At 47.1% G+C, this 20,960-nt stretch overlaps 1 protein-coding gene across 1 annotated transcript in view; it reads left to right on the forward strand.

The window, feature by feature from the left end:
• Positions 1-227: 227 nt before the first annotated feature.
• Positions 228-20,960, forward strand: part of hcn1 (hyperpolarization activated cyclic nucleotide-gated potassium channel 1) — a gene marked incomplete at both ends in the record, with an annotated part of 66,314 nt that continues 45,581 nt past the window's right edge. The window contains 2 exons of the mRNA XM_079756177.1: positions 228-592; positions 8,750-9,173. Of these exons, the coding sequence (XP_079612303.1) occupies positions 228-592; positions 8,750-9,173 (789 nt within the window). The remainder of the gene's footprint in view (positions 593-8,749; positions 9,174-20,960) is intronic.

Genomic DNA, 20,960 nt, shown 5'->3' on the forward strand with positions numbered 1-20,960 from the left:
TCAGTTTGCAGCATTCACAGCGGAGGGCGGCAAAGGGGAAAGGAAGCGGAGCAGTTTGTGAAGGACATCAGATGAAACAGGAGAGCTCGCGGCGGGTCCTCTCGAGTCGTGCACGTGCCCCGCTGTCCTCGCGACCAGGAGGAGACGGTGCGTTTTTGTAAGAAAAAAAAAAGCAAAAAAAAAAAGAAAGGAGAGAGAAACGACAGCAGAAGGCAGAGGGGATAACCATGGAGGAGAAATCAAATTCGTTCTCCAGCGCTAACAAGGAAGGCGAGAAGGCGGACGGGAATAATGTGTTTCAACGGCAGGACTCGATACAGAAGAACAACATGGGGAGCCAGAGCTTAAAGGAGAACAGCGGCAACTCCGTGGGCTTCAAGGGGGAGCGGGAGGAGGCCATGGTGGGGTTCGACGACCTGGACGCGGCGGCCAGACAGAACACCTTCATGCAGCGGCAGTTCGGGGCGATGATGCAGCCCGGAGTCAATAAGTTCTCATTGCGGATGTTCGGCAGTCAGAAAGCCGTGGAGAAGGAGCAGGAGCGGGTCCAGACCGCCGGATACTGGATCATTCATCCCTATAGCGATTTTAGGTAAGGCGCCTCTGGGGAAAGTCACCTGTCATTTTACCACCCCACCACCACCCACCCAAACCACCCCCCATCTCTTGTCTTATACCCTCCCCCCCCCCGACACACTCACCCCTCCAGCCTTCCGCAAGTCCACGAGCCAACTCACACACTTTCACACAAGGCTGTCATCAGCACGCGCACTGCGCGCTCGAGCGACGCCTGTCCCTTTACCGCTCGCGATCATCCGGCTCTGTGTTTTAGGGCAATTACAGCGCGCGGATCATGGTGCCACTGGCCGAAACGCTTCCCTTTTCCCTCTATGGGGGTTTCCATGTTGGTGTTTCCTATCCTAGCAGAGCGCGGAGTAATGATCGGGCAGTATCAATGAGGAGATGTCCTTGGAAAAAGGATGGTGAATGTCATGATTGGAAACACACTCACACACACACACACACACACACACACACACACACACACACACACACACACACACACACACACGCTAAGGCACGCAGGCAGACTGTCTCTCTCTCAGCCCCCCCCCCCCCCCCCCTCACAGAACACACGGTGTCCTTCTATACCTGCTTCAAATGCACAGTGTGCAGCGTGATTCTTCCATTGTTATTATAACGGTAACACAATGCGACACGTATGCGGTGGTCTCTGAGATGTTGGCGGTAGCCTGCCCATGGGCAAAACGTGACAATGCCATTGCAGCATCGCGGCTTGTAAACAGTCCCTCCTAGGCGGGGGTGAAACGCCAAGCACCCGAGCAAAACAGGACAGAATGCGGTAAATCTATGTGAGAAACGAAGAGAGGAGGGGGTGTGAAGGGGAGGGAGGGAGGGAGGGAGGGGGGAGATCATGTTTTTAAATCGGTCTCGAGTCTTTATTCCATGTGTGCACATTGTGTGATTGTCTATATGGCGAGGTACATATAGGTGCTTGGGAATAAGAAGGATGTCATATTTCCGCAGATATTACATATTCAGGGTGCGCTTTTTGTGACGGAATGTGTCAGATGAGTCAGAGGACACGGAGGGATCCGTCGCTGTGACTGTCATATTGGCCCGGTTACTGTTGCTCAACACACTCCCCCGTTCACACGCTATATGCAGCACGGCATATCTTGATTCATTCATCAACCAGGATCTGATACGATTTGCATGATTCAAATAAAACACAATGTCCAAAATAAATAATAAAAAGCCACGTTCATGTTCACAACACTAGTTCTGAAATGTGTGTTTAGAAATGACCTCACCAACACAACCTAGGCCTACCAGTTTTCCACATGTCGCATGTTTACAGTTCACCAATTCCCCAATTAGGCATCTCATCTGGCCCGGGCTTTTCCACCCTGATGTCCCCTGGCACAGCAATAACAGTGACAGCGTAGACTCTGTGGGTCCCGTGATATCTCCACTCAAACGTGCCGGGGCACGTTAGTGTATTGCTGAACCGCTTTAGTGCGTTGCCGCTGTCCATGGTGCTGAAGTGCTATCGCTTGTTGCAATACAGCCGTTTTCGGTTATTGCATTACGGTTTAACTGGGTCTGGGGTTGCTTTCCGTCCTGGGCGGAACGTGCACCGGTTCTAAGGACTGGTTAGCACCCATGCAGGCCAGGGTTGGAGACGATGTAAATCATGCTTTTGCATGATTAATGCCTTGAAATGCGACAGTATATGCTCGTATTGTTGAACTGACATTTGGATCATAACCAGCATACCAAACGTATGGACGAGGACGCTTTGTTCAGAGGAAATATGATTCTGATTTAAGCAGCCATACCAACATACATATACATATTTATATATGCATACTTACATACGTTTACATATTTTACAATGGGATGCATTAGTGGCCCTCAATATCTTTTGAGTTCTCTCTCCGTCTCTCTGTCTTGCTGTCTGTCTGTCTGTCTGTCTGTCTGTCTGTCTGTCTGTCTGTCTGTCTGTCTGTCTGTCTGTCTGTCTCTCTCTTTCTCCGTCTGTCTCGATCTGTTTGTGTCTCACTCTCTCTCTCTCTCTCTCTCTCTCTCTCTCTCTCTCTCTCTTTTCTCTCATTCTTTTCTGTCTGTCTGCCTGACTCTCTTGTTCTCTCTCTCTCATTCTCTCTCTCTCTCTCTCTCTCTCTCTCCTGCCTCTCTCTCTCTCTTTCTCTCTCTCTCTCTTTTCCCTCTCTGCCTGTCTGTCTCTCCCTTTTTCTCTTTCTTTTTTCTGTCTCTCTGACTGTCTCTCATTCTCTCTCTTCTCTTTTCTTTTATCTCTCTCTCACTCACTTGCACACAGACACACACGCACTCTCCCGCACCCTGAAATTGGTGAGGCAGGTATTTAGAATATAAAACAAAGGTGAACATGAATCAGTCGAGACACAAAGCATTTCTTCACAGTGTCAGATTGAAGCCTTGTTCTCGACGCCATACCTCTCAATCTTCTGTTCTGTTCCCCTGGTCATTCCTCTGCTATAAAACCAACCATCTATTCATCATATTCCCCCCCTGCAGTCACACGGCATCTGTTTAAAGTCAAAATGCCGACGCTTGTTGCGTAATTATCGAATTTCATTAGAGTCAAATCCTTTGGCACATGTTTTCACGACTTAGAAAAAATAAAAACGAGCGCCCCTCCCTCCCTCCCAGTTACCGGATCCTCCAATGAAAGCCTTGCGTAACAACTGTGCATCAGTGACATGCTGCTGTTTCACATTAGCTTTGTCGATGTGAATTTGAAACCCGATATATATTATAGTCTTTGTACACAGTGGCTGTTTAAATGATTGATGCCAGGTTAGTAATATTCATTATTCATAGATTTAGAGAGAGAGGGCCCCCATATGCAGAGCCTTTGTTTGGCTTAGAAGTGGATTGTGTCTCACCATGTGTCACTCACTCCTGGTGACAGCCGGGCTGTTCTAAAAAATGGTGAATAAGCATATTTTTAGTCAGTTTGATGCATTGTCGTCGTAATTGTTTCTCCATGGCCTTCGGTCGGGGATCATTAATGTCCTATCGTCTCTGGATGACACCCCCACCATCTTTCAATTTCATGCTGCTGTGCACTTATGGTCTCAAGTCTCATCATATGCCAAAATAATTTCTCGCCATGCAAACAATCGATAACAAACAATAAAAAGGCGAATAATAAGATCAACACTGAATGAAGTATCACTATAAGCCAAACCAATTATTTCATCTTTCAGTTAGTAATGTATCCCGCTGACGAGTAATAACTTGCATAAGAGGAACAAAATACATCTAAACAAGGATCCAAAATGTTGCACATAAATTGATTTTTATGGTAGCCACGTTCACAGGATCTGCATAATTAGCATCCTCATCAAACCATTAGGCACACATTAGTGTATTTAATGAATAACTGTCAGTCTGCATGAGTAAGCTCAGGAAAGATGTAGTTATGTACTACGTGACCTAAGACAATCAGGCACAATAATTTCATGTGTATGGGATCCAATACAGAGACCACACAATGCCTTGTGGAACTGCACAGGTGACAGCTAAGCGACTAACAAACGAGCTTAATGAGGGAATCATACATACGCACACCCACACACATGCATCCTGTAATGAAAACGACACACTGTGAAATTACAACGAGCTGTTTATTTTGCAGGGACGGTGAACATGGACCATGTTATGAACAGACGATAGGGTGGTTTTTCATTTGATATATACGGCTCATAAGATTGCTGTGCTTTGAGGAGAGATCCATACTGTTGACAAACCTGTATAGGATACAGGTTAGATGCCTCTAATAGTGTCGGAAATATTAAGGAGTGAAGGTATTGCGAGATGTCTCGCAATGCTGCAATACTTGGAATGTTGAGTATTATTGTGTTCAGTTTGTTCCTGTGTGTGTGTGTGTGTGTGTGTGTGTGTGCTGTACTAATAGGGATCAGTCAGTGGCCCCTCGTTTAGTATGCGGTTGCTTTTCTGGAAAGGGAGACATTGCCATTCGGTGTCTTGGGAAGAATCAAATTGGTCCCCGTTCCAGTGACTGGTTCACTGTATACGTGTGGTCCTCTTGCATGCTGGGCTGCATATACCACAGCAAAAGGAGCAGTCTATTAAGGCCTTTGACAACTGCCTATTGGTCAAAGGCTTCCATGTTTGTTTGTTTCTTCCGTGCACGACATGCACACAGCAGGTGTTAACTAGGTCAGGGACACAGGAATAGGTTGATTATAGGAAGGTGTAATATACATTATGAATGGGTTAGTTTCATCACCCACTTGCTGGAATATTCATTGAGCTATCTGGCTGAAGCAAGGTTTTAGATAGTATATATTCGCCGGTATCTCTATCAGTATATGCTAGCTGTTAGCTGTGTCTCTCTCTGTAATTTCACCTCCAAGCCAACTCGAGGTACGACCAGGTAATCACTGTCTTTATAAATAGAAATGCATGTCTATTTATAAATAATAGAGCATCTTATCTGTCAGAAAAAGCGATGCACTCATAGCGCCGGGATGCTGTGCAACATAGAAACGTAGTCGGTGCACAGTAAATAGTAGATAATAGCAGTCTTCAAATATGTAAAATACAAAGATAGGCTACCAGGGAGGTTAACTATTAGCATAACGACATCTAAAGACATCAGGCACAGCTGGATAAGATGGCTGCTTTGATGTGGAGGGGTCTTTGAAGTTGAATTGAGGGATCTTCTGCACTGAGGGTGAAGCCGGAGGTGGACTGACTACTGTGGGATGGAAGTGCAGCTGAGATTGAATACCATATTTCAGACTTAGAGGTCCGCTACATCTAGAGATTTGGAGCAGAAGGCCGGTACACCTCCTGTGATTTTCCGTAGCACCTACATGTGCTAGTGAATCGACATTGAGGTGAAGGTTTGTGCACTGATGGAGGAACACCCTGGAGTGGAGCCTTCTTGGGTGTTTCCTGCAGCTGGAAGTTGGATGGACGTTTCGGACGTGCGTGGATGGGGGAATCCTGGCCTCTTGGAGCTTCTGGACTATTGACCTGGAGGCTCTGATGGGCCAAGGTCTGGGGAAGGTAGGGCATCCACCCAGGAGCTGGGTTTCCTTTAAGGGTTTCTTAGGTGTCTGTCGGTTGATTCTCACCCGGCTTTGGATCTTGATCCATAGGGGTCAGGTTGCGGCTTATCGGATTAACTTAAGGACCTTTGTTTAGGTCTGGAAGTGAGGACAGTGGTGGGAGTGTACTTGGATACTTATTTTTTGTATGTTTTTCTTTATTGTTAACATTGTTTAAAACATTCTTTGTCCTCTAGTCATTGTTGGTCATAATAATATAAATCATATATACATCTAAGTTATTCAGCGTAAGTGTTGATTTTTCCATCAGTCAGCAAGTTTTTTTCGTCGATCAAATCACCGAACTACAAAGAAGAGAGAATGACCCTGTGACATGTTGATTGTGTGCCAGTATGTGTGAAGACGTGGTCTGCATGTCTCCAGGTTGATATCTCCTCCTTGACGCGGGCTCACACAGATCACGCCAGATGGCATGTCGCTTGAGACGCCCGAGGCTGGCGTGAGATTTAAATGATTTACATCACAGCAAATTTGTAAACACTGTCAGATGACCTGTCTGTTCTTGGTAGTACAAAAGAGACACTGCCACCGTCAAAGATAAACATTCATCCCCATGATGTATTTGCATGAGATTCAAAAGAAAGGCTCTCTCTCTCTCCACCACGCAGAGTGCAGTGTGAGACAACACTGGAGGTGCAAGAATGGATATTCTTGGATATTCCTAACATGCCAGATGACTGCCAATAAGGGTGAAGTGCGTGCAATGATCGGACACATGATCCGATATTTATATATATATTTATGTGAAGCCAAGGCCGGGGCCCTGGTTCATTCCACCAGAGCCATTAATAGCTGGGGCCAGTGAACAGCCCAGACAGCCATCCTCCCAGCCGGTCGATGCCATTCCCCCGACAGCATCCGCATCAGAGCAGCATCAGAGAGGATCACAGTGCATCATCACATAGGATCACGGTGCATCATCAGCCCCAGCGCACGCAGGGATTGCTGCTGTATCATGACACGGGATATTCTACCAAATAACGGCTGCACCTCGCTTGTTCCAGTCACTGGGACGCATGAACCAGCAGGGTGCTTATGACTCACAGTCACAACTAGATGAGGATTCAATGAGAGAGCGGGAGAGAGGGAGAGAAAGGGGGAGAGAGTGAGAGAGAGAGAGGGGGAGAGGGAGAGATAGAGAGGGAGGGAGAGAGGGTGAGAGAGGGAGGGAGAGAGGGAGAGAGAGGGAGGGAGAGAGGGAGAGAGGGAGAGAGGGAGAGAGAGAGAGAGAGAGAGAGCGAGAGAGAGACTATGCATTAACAAAGACACAGGCATACTCTCGCATTATCTCAGAGGTGGTAAGAAGCTTTGCAGGCACTGCGACCACCGCGTCTGCTAGTGGTGGCCGATATATAAACCCCTGCAGTGTGCTAAACAGACAGGTGGCAGTGGCCTTTCTGATCTCTTTTAAATCCTTCTATTCTTCCTCTGGTCCGCGCCGTCACTGGGAGACGGCCTTGAGGCTGCATCCATCATAGGTGAAGGTCATTCCGGGTGCGATGCACTGCAATACGTCCCGTGTGCTGCAGGAAACCACAGAGTCAGCACTGCTGCTTATTCATATCATTATTGGTCATTGGATTGGAAAGCTGGGAGTCGTTCCTACGTTGTTTTTAAACCCAAGATGAGGAATTCACGCCGGGGCGGCGCCGTCTATCCTGTGTTATGATTGGTTGTCGAAATGGAAATGTGATGTGAGCCCCTGCATTGTCACTTTTACCGGAGCTAAGGAATATAAAAATACTAAAATTCTTATTAGATCCGATGGAAAGCTTAGTGGAATGTGGAGATGTTTGTGGTGATCTTCCAGAAGCGTGGCATTGGGATTTAGACTTGTAGAGAAGGGAAGCATAGTGTGGATTATCATTTTACGCAACCTGGAGGAAATCGAAAAACACAAAGAGCTCTGCGGAGCTCTTTCTGCAGAGCTCTTTGTGCTGGGGATGTTTATCTGGGCATCCGTCGCAAGGAAGTAGATGGATTCTTGGCTCACTCATTGGCAATTCAAATACGTTGGTTCCTTGACATCCCTCTCACTCTCTTTCCCTAGCTTTCAATCCCTCTCTTTCTGATCAGCATATGTCCTATGATTAAGTGTGAGATGCAAAAGCCCTGTCCCTAATTATACACCACTTCATAATATACCTTGTTTTTACACACTCCCACTTACTGTGGAAAGTCTCAGGGCGACACTAGGTGTAATGGTAGTGCCGTTTTTGCCCTCCAAGGGGCCAAACAAACTCTGCAAATTCTAAACGTATTCGTCATGTTGTATCATGGTCCATTCAAACCGTTTACGTAGTATCCCAGAATGCATTTAAACAATGGCCGCCTTCTTGAAGAACACAAACATCTGACATCTTGGCAATACCTAAATCCTTGAAATTTCTAATCTACATTAAAATGATTATGTAATTGAATCATCATACAATCATCAAACATTCAAAGCTGTCAAGTTTGCAATTTGTTTGTCTGTTCAAGCTTCTTACAAGTCGGAATCTGAGTGTGTCCCAGTTCATAGTGTTTACTTTCCCCTTCCTTCTGCTTCATAAAACAATGCTTTTCTATACGACTGTAGTTTTGCTCTTTATTTAATGATATCCGAACTGCCTTTGAGAGAACTCAATGGAATTGGAATAATGCAATATCCTGAATAAATGTTACTGTACTGTATCCTATCAGAACTTTGTTTGGCCCCATTTCCCATGAGAAACACTGCTGTTTCGAACACAAAAATCTCCCCCCACAATGACAAATAGCTCCATGATTTATGACTTAGCAATGTCCGAAACACTTTTACTACCATTAACATTCTTATGGCCCTATACTTCCAAAATGGAGGTGGTCATTGCAATGTTATGTCACAATGTAAAAGCTATATGATCAAAATGAACCAAGAGATACACCTAATAGGCAATAATTCTGTATATTCAAGCGTTTAATTTTGTTTGAATTTTGAATTCTACAAAATCGACTCAGAAGCCTAAGCATCTGCTAACTTTGTGTATATGTTTGTGTGTGTTTGCACGCATGTGTCTGTGTGTGCTCGTGTGTCTGCGTGTGTGCGTGTGCCGTTGCAGGTTCTACTGGGACCTGATCATGCTCATCATGATGATGGGCAACCTGATCATCATCCCGGTGGGCATCACCTTCTTCTCGGAGCAGACCACCACCACGTGGCTGGTGTTCAACGTGGCCTCGGACACCATCTTCCTGGTGGACCTGGTCATGAACTTTAGGACGGGCATTGTGAACGAGGAGAGCTCGGAGATCATCCTGGACCCCAAGGTCATCAAGATGAACTACCTGAAGAGCTGGTTCGTGGTGGACTTCCTCTCCTCCATCCCCGTGGATTATATCTTCCTGATCGTGGAGAAGGGCTTTGACTCGGAGGTGTACAAGACGGCCCGGGCGCTGCGCATCGTCCGCTTCACCAAGATCCTCAGCCTGCTGCGGCTGCTGCGTCTCTCCCGGCTCATCCGCTACATCCACCAGTGGGAGGAGGTGCGTAGGGAAGGGGAGTGTGTGTGGGCGGATGGGGACGGGTTAGTGTGTGTCTGTGCGTGCGTGTGTGTGTGGGGGGGGTGTGGGTTGGGGTGTGTGTGTGTGAGTGTGCGTGAGGGTGTGTTAGTGTGTGTCTGTGCGTGTGTGTGTGTGTGGGGGGGGGTGTGGGTTGGGGTGTGTGTGTGTGTGAGTGTGCGTGAGGGTGTGTTAGTGTGTGTCTGTGCGTGTGTGTGTGTGGGGGGGGGGGTGTGGGTTGGGGTGTGTGTGTGTGTGAGTGTGCGTGAGGGTGTGTTAGTGTGTGTCTGTGCGTGTGTGTGTGTGTGGGGGGGGGTGTGGGTTGGGGTGTGTGTGTGTGTGAGTGTGCGTGAGGGTGTGTTAGTGTGTGTCTGTGCGTGTGTGTGTGTGTGGGGGGGGGTGTGGGTTGGGGTGTGTGTGTGTGTGAGTGTGCGTGAGGGTGTGTTAGTGTGTGTCTGTGCGTGTGTGTGTGTGGGGGGGGGGTGTGGGTTGGGGTGTGTGTGTGTGTGAGTGTGCGTGAGGGTGTGTTACTGTGTGTCTGTGCGTGTGTGTGTGTGTGGGGGGGGGTGTGGGTTGGGGTGTGTGTGTGTGTGAGTGTGCGTGAGGGTGTGTTAGTGTGTGTCTGTGCGTGTGTGTGTGTGTGGGGGGGGGTGTGGGTTGGGGTGCGTGTGTGTGAGTGTGCGTGAGGGTGTGTTAGTGTGTGTCTGTGCGTGTGTGTGTGTGTGGGGGGGGGTGTGGGTTGGGGTGCGTGTGTGTGAGTGTGCGTGAGGGTGTGTTAGTGTGTGTCTGTGCGTGTGTGTGTGTGTGGGGGGGGTGTGGGTTGGGGTGCGTGTGTGTGAGTGTGCGTGAGGGTGTGTTAGTGTGTGTCTGTGCGTGTGTGTGTGTGTGGGGGGGGGTGTGGGTTGGGGTGTGTGTGTGTGTGAGTGTGCGTGAGGGTGTGTTAGTGTGTGTCTGTGCGTGTGTGTGTGTGTGGGGGGGGTGTGGGTTGGGGTGTGTGTGTGTGTGAGTGTGCGTGAGGGTGTGTTAGTGTGTGTCTGTGCGTGTGTGTGTGTGTGGGGGGGGTGTGGGTTGGGGTGCGTGTGTGTGAGTGTGCGTGAGGGTGTGTTAGTGTGTGTCTGTGCGTGTGTGTGTGTGTGGGGGGGGGTGTGGGTTGGGGTGTGTGTGTGTGTGAGTGTGCGTGAGGGTGTGTTAGTGTGTGTCTGTGCGTGTGTGTGTGTGTGGGGGGGGTGTGGGTTGGGGTGTGTGTGTGTGTGAGTGTGCGTGAGGGTGTGTTAGTGTGTGTCTGTGCGTGTGTGTGTGTGTGGGGGGGGGTGTGGGTTGGGGTGTGTGTGTGTCAGTGTGTTTGTGTGTGTGTGTGTGTGTGGTTGGGTGTGTGTGTGTGAGTGTGTGTTAGTGTGTGTCTGTGTGTGGGGGTGTGGGTAACTTAAGGTGTGTGTGTGTTAGTATGTGTTAGTGTGTGTGTGCGTGTGTGTGGGTGGGGGTGTGTGTGTGTCAGTGTGTGGGTGGGGTTGTGTGTGCGTGTGTGCAGAGAATACTCAGTTAGTACAAGTACTGATGTGTGTTACTGTAGCACCATGGGCGACAGATCCCAGAGAGGACAGGGGTGACGGGGGGACGAGTCCCCTCCAACGTCTGAAGACCCTGACGCCCCCCCTCAATATATAAGAATATAATATTAAGTAGACTAGTTCACTTTTGTTGTTTTAACACGATCATTTACGATTGGCAGGTTAATCCTCTGTGCCTACTCTAAGAGAAAGAATGGTGCTGCATTTCTGTTTGTGTGGCTCTGTAAAATAGATATGTATAGCGATGGCCTACAAGTGATTCATCAAGGTATATTTTAGGCTACTATTATTGGCTGTGTGTGTGTCACAGCAGATCATTTGATATACCTTGGTGATATTATAGATGTCCCTTCCCTAAAGGTTGTAGGGAGATCTGTGCCCTTGTGTAGCACACACATCGGGCCGCAAGAGATGGAACAGGTTTAGCAATGTCACCTGGTGGCTTGTTGAAGGTTGTTTACTGCCATGATTCTCACCTTGAGGTGCCTCTTCCTGTTTACTGATTAGTATTCATACGATGAACATAAATGTCCAAGGATTGATAAATGTCCAAACATTTTTAAAAGGCAGTATTTAAAAAAAACAACGGTAGAATTAATCCGCTTGAGGTAATCAAAGCTCTCGAAAGATCATACGTGCGTTTCATAATCAATCAAAACATTCAAGGTGAGGTCTAAACGTAAACAAACTGATCGCCAGAGGATCGACGCTGTAACGGCTGAAGGATGACAGTCAACTCTAGCGAGGCTACCTTCTCTCTGGACACAGCCCTTGTATTTATTGCAATGTTCAGTCTAAAGGAATTATTTAGTGTTAACATCTTCACTGTTATGCCCCGATGGACAGCGCTCTTCCAAGTAATTCATTATTACCCTCCAGTGAGTCTTTGCTCACACACTGTTATACCCACAATGCTTCCCTTCACCCCTCGAGAACTACAGTAGCTCACTGGCTGAGCGAGGCGGAGGAGTCGACCACGGCTCTGCGGCTTGTGAGCGTGAGATTGAAAATTATACGTAGACAAAGGTAGTATGGGGACTTGAAAATGGCGCTGTTTATTGAGTATGTCAAATGTTTTGCTCAAGGCACTGTTGTCTTTCACAGTACCGACGAAGGTCCATAAAATGCTCTCAACAGCTCACACGTTTCTAACTGTTATACTTCAACTTGACCATTTAACACTAATTAAGTCTAATAATCTGTGATTAAGTCTAAACTAATCCTGAATCACAATATCAACATTAGTTAAGTGACAGTCCATCTCGGGGCGCCCTTGCCTTTATTAATTGCATGGTTTGGATGGTGGATGCTGTTCATCATACAGACTAGAGGTGAGCCAATTCCACTGCCTTAAGCTGAGTGGGGGAGTGATTTGGCAGACCTGCACAGTGAATATAAATCTTGCCTCTTTCTTCCACTACCAAGGGCGAAGGATTTTGTAAAGCAAAGAAAAACATAATACGGCTTGCATCTAGCAGCAAGCCACAAAGGCCTGTAGCAAATAAGTAATCGTGCATTTCCTGAAGTCAATTTTTCTGGGTTATTATTTAAATGAGTATTATTTATGTAGCTGTCATTTAGATGCTTCTTAAGCAATTTATTTGATACCTGATCACACTGCCGACAATAGAGTGTTTGCTCCTCAGAATTCAACGTATTTCCCTATGTTGAAATATTGTTATTGTTGACATAATCACATGCAGCAGCTAGAGGAAAAGGAGATGGCATTAGCGTCTGGAAATGTCGAAAATTGGGGTTTATTTGAAGTTCATTGTCAAAATGTTCTAAAATTGTTATGACTGTGCACAAATAGTTTGCATATGCTCTCTCATACACACACAGACACGCACGCACACACACACACACACACACACACACACACACACACACACACACACACACACACACACACACACACAACACACCAACCCCCACTGCAGTGTGTACACACACGAAGGTCCCCTTTCCTTTCAATTATCTGAGTCAGATATCCTATAAACACAAAATTGCCTCACATAAACACAGACACACATACACACACACACACACACACACACACACACACTCACGCACTCACATGCACATTCAAAGACATTGTTTGTGGAATTTAATTATATGTCCACGTGGCTGTCACACAATGGATAGTCGTCTATTGGATTATGATGTTGACAAGGATAGCAATCTAAGGATCTGACCCTGCCATGCAAACATCCACCCACGCACACACATGCATGCACACACAAATACACACACACACACACGCATGCACGCACGCACGCACACGCACACATACACACACACATACACATATGCGCATTGGGGAAGAGAACCTGTAAGATAGAGAATGAGAGACCGACAGGGTAGAGGGTAAGAGAGAGACAGAGAGAGAGTGTTGTCACTGCACACACAGAATATGCATAGACAGTTGATCATACATTTCCCAATTGAAGCAATTTACTCGTCCTCCACTATCAGCTTTGCACAGCTGCACGCAGAGACAGAGTGACATAGTGCAGAGCCCGTCAATAGGGCTGGGAGACTGGGGGGACGGGGGGTAACATGGCAACGCTAAGTGTACATGCGGGCACAAGCCCAGGCCAGTGCGGTGCAGTCGCAAGTGTGGATGAAACAGAACCGAGCAGCCAGTGAATCAGAAGGAGAGGAGACAGAGACAGAGCCTGGGAGTGAAACACCGAGTTTTTCAATGTGTCTCACTCTCAGTCTCTGTCTTACTCTGTCGGCACGGCTATCAATCTCTTTGGTCGCCTCGTAGCTCATCGCTCGCTCGCTCGTTCCCTCCTTTTTGTATTTATATCTCCCAGCATGCCGCTGCCTCCTCTCCTCATTATTTTTTCTGATGTCCCTGGCCTCCTCCCTCTGTAGCCTGGAGCCTTTTGGAGGGGCAAAAAGAGGGCAACTACAGAGTGCTTATGGTTGAGGAAGCCCCGGGAAAGCATACATTGTTTTTTTTGTGTCTTGGTTGTGTAACCAAACGGAGTAGAGGCGCGAAAAAAGTAAACAATCACAGAAAAATCGGGCGCATTCCTAGACGAAAAAGACCCCGGCGTCCCCCAACTGTCAGACTGTGTTGGGGTCAGGATTAGACACAGGAGCCACACAGCCCAGCCCGTCTGGGACTGTCACACACAAACAGGCCACCATGCCGCGACTCTGCCCTGCAACTTAAAATGGAGACTCTGAAGAAAAAAAAAACGTCCCCTCTTTTCCACCGTGGGGAATTCTGCCAGCAGGCCTTCTTGTCAGTCCTTCAAACTACCCTGGCATTGCTCCCTCTCAACCCCGCGCTCGGTCTGCCCTGAGCCTGCCTCCCTCCCTGGTCTCTGGGGAGATAAAGCCGTCTCTTATGTCTGATCAGGGCCGGGGGCCAACACTGCACAGGCCAGGGAGCACGGGCCCTCGTGACGTCATTCTCCGGGCAAGGGTGGCCGAGTCATCCTTAAGCACTGGTCGCCGTCCCTCCATGCCTGTCAGGGCTGATTATGCTCAGGGGCACGACCCAGCCCTGATCCAATTAAAACCAGCCAAGAACCAGCCTCTCCCATCCTCATTATCCATATTATGTCTATATGTGTGTGTCTGTCTCTGTGTGTGTGTGTATTCCCTAAATATATTATTAATCATTTGCAATATTTTACCCAAAAAATCTAATTCATATCATTTTTTTTTGTATCGGTACAGGTATAAATAGCCGGTAGATTATGTATTTTTGTTCATGCAGCATAACTTTGTATTTGTTATTCAGTTGATATGTACTAACCTTTAACTCAGCCATGGTCCCTGGGCTCTCAGGGTCCCGTCTGGCCTAGCGAGCCCCTACTGCCAACGCTCATCCCCAGCATGAGCACACAGGTTGGGCTAGTCGTGGCAGCCCACCAGCACGGTCCCCCCCGCCCACATCCCCCGGCCATCTCCCTCTCCGTCGGCAGCCATTCATTGGTCCTTTAATTACAAGTACATTTTCTCTCCAAGAAATTGACCCAATCTGTTATAATAAGTCAAGTCGATCAGCGTTTACAATTTCAGAAGCATTTGTATCGTTTTAAATGTTGGACTTCTAGCAGTGCTAACATAATACTTTACACAAATCCCCCCAAAAAAGAAATATAGGGCTTTTATTTTCTTAATTTACTTTAATCGAATCACTCGGCTCAATTGAAAAGCAATCACACCGACTAAGCCCTGAGCGGACCGGCAAAGATTTACAAGCATGGACTGCAGAGCGGAAATTCACCACCATACATCTGAACGGTTATCTTCACTGAGTGAGACACATGTTAGCACCTATACGATTCATTGGCCCGCCATGTGTCTATAGATGGATGGCGGTGTGTTTGTGAAGGTTTGGGAGGCCGGGGCCAGGAGTGAGGTGCTATTCATCCATGTAAACTAGCAGCACCAGAGTCCTTGCGTCTCGTGTCCCAGCAAACTAGTACCTGATCAGCGGGGAGGCACGGCTGACTCACCGCCCGGCCCGTAAATTGATATGAAAGCTCAGGTGGGGGTGGGGGAGGGGGGCGGGGGGAGGAGGGGATGGGACAGGGGGGGACATGTCAGCCAACTTACCTGAGTAAGAGAAGTGAGTTAACCCCTGCGTGCACATATTTTCAGATCTCTCTCCGCTGACATTGGCCTCAGCGTTGACAGGCTTTGTTGGTTATTGAAACATGAGGACGTTGTTGATTGGGTGGATGTAGGCCGGGTATATGAGGCCAACGGTTCAGCCTCGGTTTTATTATTATTATTATTGTAGCGCAGTTCGATTGTCTTTGATGTCTTTCTATGCTTTTGGTTCGGATTGGTCATTGTGTTTACATTTGAATACCCTCAGATCGTTTAGCTAATAAGGATTTACCTTTGAGATACTTCAGAAGCTAAATAAAATAGGCTGCTAGGCTGAAGCAGATCTCTCCCTTCATATCTCTGGGTGGACGGATTTAGAATTTTAATAGATTGTGCTTGTGGTGATGACCAAGGTCATCCAAAAAACAAGAGCTAAAACAGGAACCCTTTGATGTAAAATAGGTAGTTTATGTTAAAATGGGCACATATCCATTGATCACAGGTGTAGATCAAAGGTCTGGTCACTGACGACATGAAGAGAGGACTTACTTGTGTCAGGTGACGTGCGATGAGTCAGCCCTGAATCACAGAGCTTATGACAGAGTGTGTGAGGCCACCAGGTGATCTGCCCTCTGAGCAGGTAGTGTGGTCCGATGCCAACTTTCGGAACTGTTGGCATCAGGTCTTGTTTACTTTTACATCGGTGAGTCACATTTGGACACACACATATCAACACACACTATTTTGGTCACAATCAGACAAACTCACACACACACACACACACACACACACAGACACACACACACACAAACTAGTATCGACACACACCTGTTTATCGTCACACACACACATACACACACACACACACACACACACACATACACACACACACATACACACACACACACACACACACACACACTAAAACACATATATATACTTTAAACCGACACAAAATGCTACATTTTACTCTCAAGATAAATTAATGGGAAGACTATCCTATTCATCATATGAATGTGTGTGTGTGTGTGTGTGTGTGTGTGTGTGTGTGTGTGTGTGTGTGTGTGTGTGTGTGTCCGTGTGCGTGTGTGTGTGCGTGTGTTTCTCAATGGGTCACACAATAGAACAAGTGATCCCTGTGGTTTGTAATTTCCTGTTGTGTCTGCCCTTTTCCCCCCCCCCTCCCCCCTTCCCCTATCCGCATAATTATAGCATTGAAGAGACAGCTTACTCCACTTAAAACAAAAGGAAGATGTTTAAGTGGGGTCCACAAAGGTTTTCTGAATCCCTTGTTTGTGCTGCGCCGGCTGTAATCGACTTCCACTCTGCACAACGGCACATCAAAACACCTCATCTGTTTATCCACCGCCGCGGTTCACTGTTGCTACTAACACATGAACTGGGTTGGGGTGGCAGCGTGTGAGCAAAATCACTTGTACACAAATAGTAATCAACAAGGGAGCTCTGGGATGGGATAGCTGCCACTCTCCTTTTCACACACAATTCATTTGGTTTTGAGGTGTCGGATCAAAGAGAGACGGACAAGGATTCTTAGCATTGGATTTTAAATAGAAAAATCTGAAATCTGAAGTGTAGGTGAACCCCCTGTTTCGACGGGAATTCAAACACTATGATGCTTAACAAAATGAACGTGGAGGGCAGATCTCTAGGAAGGAGGGAGGAAGTGTATCCCCATGGTTACGACCCATGTCAACTTTGTGCTACTTATTTATAAGTTAGTGCCGTCGTGGTGTTGCACCGTTATAATGAGCGACGTTGTAGCTGAAATGCGCCACACGCAATGTGGCGTTCTATTTTAAGTGTCTGAGAAGCTTAACCCTCTCTCAGACGCAGCCAACAACTTTAACCAATTTTAACCGCTGCTCAGAAGGAGCTCCACACATCCACACACACCGTATCGAATATTCACTCTACTTTGATGTAAGCTCCTACACTGGTTTTGCGGACACTGGCAAAGAAAGGATTTTACACGTGTAATAGTGTCACATGGCATGGACTGCCATACTCAATCAAAGAAGACATACTAACACGTCACAAATAATACATCAAGATCTTGGCTTCCTAGGCACTTTAAATAGATTTCAAACAGTGCAGCCAATCGCTACTAGCTAGTGTGGTATCTGTGGGCGTACTGAGTGTTGGTGTTGCTCCGTGCGTGCGCTTATCTCTGTGAGTGCATGTGTTGCATGTGTTTACATATATGCTGTTGCCTATAGCAATAACCCCAGATAGCAAGAGCACAGGCCCCTGTTACAACAGGCAAGGCACCCGTTCCTTATTGCGTGTTAAGGAGTTACAGCCTGCAGGAGGAGCAAGAGGAGCAGGGGGGCTAGGAGCTGGAGGAGGAAGAGGAGCAGGGGGGCTAGGAGCTGGAGGAGGAAGAGGACCAGGGGGGCTAGGAGCTGGAGGAGGAAGAGGACCAGGGGGGCTAGGAGCTGGAGGAGGAAGAGGACCAGGGGGGCTAGGAGCTGGAGGAGGAAGAGGAGCAGGGGGGCTAGGAGCTGGAGGAGGAAGAGGAGCAGGGGGGCTAGGAGCTGGAGGAGGAAGAGGAGCAGGGGGGCTAGGAGCTGGAGGAGGAAGAGGAGCAGGGGGGCTAGGACCTGGAGGAGGAGGAGGAAGAGGAGCAGGGGGGCTAGGAGCTGGAGGAGGAAGGGGAGCAGGGGGGCTAGGAGTTGGAGGAGGGGGAGGAGGAAGAGGAGCAGGGGGGCTAGGAGCTGGAGGAGGAAGAGGAGCAGGGGGGCTAGGAGCTGGAGGAGGAAGAGGACCAGGGGGGCTAGGAGCTGGAGGAGGAAGAGGAGCAGGGGGGCTAGGACCTGGAGGAGGAGGACGAAGAGGAGAGGGAGAGGAGGAGGAGGAGGAGCAGGGGGGATAGGAGCTGGAGGAGGACGAGAAGGAGAGAGAGAGGAGGAGGAGGTGGGTGAGGAGGATTAGGAGGAGAAGGGGGGTTAGGAGCTGGAGGAGGAGGAGGTGGGTGAGGAGGAGGAGGAAGAGGAGGAGAGAGAGGAGGAGGAGGAGGAAGAGGAGGAGTGAGAGGAGGAGGAGGTGGGGCAGGGCTCTGTCACATGTCTGAGAGTGTGCGGAAGCCTGGCTGGGTTTGAGGTACTTAGACGAAGGAGTACTCTTCACTCAGCTCACTTGAGAAGCAATCACACTGACTAAGCACTAAGCTGACCGGCAGTGATTTGGAATCTGGAACTGCTGAGACCCAATTCGTCATCATATATTTTCACAATGTCATCCATTATTTGATACAGCCGTCCCTGCCTTTCTGGTCAAGTCGCCATTTTATGTGTTTAAAAGGGAACTTTATAGAGGATTTGCAGAGATTTATAGTCCCTCTTACAGTCCCTTATGGGCCATATGCAATAAAAAAGTATCATAACAAGATTAAAATTATTCCCGTATCATAACAAGATTAAAAAAACAGCAGAACAAATCGGAACAGAGGTGAGAGCTGGATGACCTAGTTTGCACTTGGTTTGGTGTCACACACTATGTAAGCAGCCAGGTGGTAGAAATCTACAGCTAGAAAAGGGAAGTTAATACAACGGGAGAAGCATGCGAAAACTAAACGGATTAGGGTGGAGAGCGACCATTTGTAATCAGGGGACAACATGATATGCACAGCTACAGACCTAGACAGGGAAAGTGAAAAGAGAGGGATAGAGGAAAGGAGGGGATAGGATGGAAGGAGGAGAGGAGAGAGAGAGAGAGAGAGAGAGAGAGAGAGAGAGAGAGAGAGAATGGGTGAGGCGAGAGGAGAGAGACCCATGTGCACTTTAAATAGCTCGTACCCCATCCTTACCTCAGAGAAAAGGTCACCTGAATGGAACAAAAGGTCACTCTTGTTTGAGAATGGATATTTACTTTTTTTAGTAAATAATGTGTGTGTGTGTGTGTGTGTGTGTGTGTGTGTGTTTCTGTATATGTGTGTGCATGCTTGCGTGTGTGCGTGCATGCGTATGTGTGAAACATCAATGCACCATTGTTATAAATGCTTTGTTCATTTTTAGATACACCTGAGAATAAGATATTATCCAAAAACTAATTGATTCCTGACTCTCACATTCATGCCCTACTTGACCGTGAAGGCGATGCACCTGAACCTGCATTCTGGTTCTCCAAACAGTGTTAATATATAGTCTAATTTCTCTTCCCCTTCGTTTGAACTTGACTAATGTGGGGCTTGCTTTACATTTTGCTTCATTAAATATGTTAAGGCGATTAAATGGCAGAATTATCCTTCCCCCTTAGATATTAATGGGGTGGTTCATTTGATTCCCGCCCTTTCATGATATGAAAGAGTGTGCTATTCTTTTTACTGAATGCCATTACCAATTAATATCTTCCAAAACACACATCTCCCACACACAGAAACAAAAAACCAACCGCTTTGGCTGCAATTATTACCTGGCAGTCAATCAACGACTGAATAAGACAATACACAGGAAGGCCTATCATTCATTCTACGTTCACCCATATTCATGGTTTACTTTTTTATCATCTCGCAAAATATTGCCCCCCTTTTTGTAGTTCACAGAGAAATGGTCACTCATGACAACACGTTACAGTTCAACACACTTAGAATGAGGGTCACTGCTCACGTCATGTTGTGCCTCAACACACTGTGATTGGGTCACTCTGGCCGCCCGGGGTCGAAAGGCCATGCCATGCTGACCTCTGACCTCTGACTCACTCACTGTAGTCTAAGTTACCGGTTCCCTGTTGGCCGGGCTGTATGTTTGTTTCTCCTTCTGTGGTTGATGATTGGCTATCTTAAATGCTGTTGGAAATTGTAATTGCATCAAAATAAGTGTTGAGTTGGTTAGGTGTAGGTTGTGTTGGAGGTCAATATCCATGTTGATCTGTTCACTGGTTCAGATTTTGTTTCACACACACAAACCTCCCACTCAATGTGTATTGTTGACCATACTTTTGATAAGGCCTATTTACATTGTGACGTCATGTCGCAATGACTGCTCCCATTTTATAAGCATGGGAGCATTGGAATGTAAGTGATCATATTAGTATTAATGTTTTTTTGGTAATTGTTTTGTACAAATTGTGAAACGCTTTGTGGATATGGGGCAAAAAGCGTTGCTCATGCGATGCTTGGAAATTCTCATTTGTTGATTTAGGATTTTACGGTATTATAACTGTCTTGAGTCCTCCTCAATAAGGCCAACGGCATTTTAGACTCGCCAACAAAAACTCCCATGATGCACTCTGATGTACTAGCCCTATTATACAACATAATAATAATTGTGTTGACAACATTTTTTTTTATTATGTAACATGTAATATTCAGAGATAATGTATATATATATGTGTGTGTGTATATATATGTGTGTGTGTTAATAGAAGAGTTATAACACACCATTGGGTACACACCTTTTATCCAAAGTGTCTTGCAATGCCCTAAGTGCGTTCACTCTTAGCACAGCCCCGATGGAATAGTGCACTCGTTAGGCCTTTAGGAAGCTTAGAAAGGGAAGAGGTGTGGAAATAACTTGTGAATGGAAATAATGATGGAACAAAGATGTCCATTGAGAGCCCACAATGAAACACAGCACAACACACCACTCGCGGGCGGTCCTGTTAC

The sequence above is a fragment of the Pollachius pollachius genome (genome assembly GCF_949987615.1).
Source record: "Pollachius pollachius genome assembly, chromosome: 18".
NCBI classification, from domain to species: domain Eukaryota; kingdom Metazoa; phylum Chordata; class Actinopteri; order Gadiformes; family Gadidae; genus Pollachius; species Pollachius pollachius.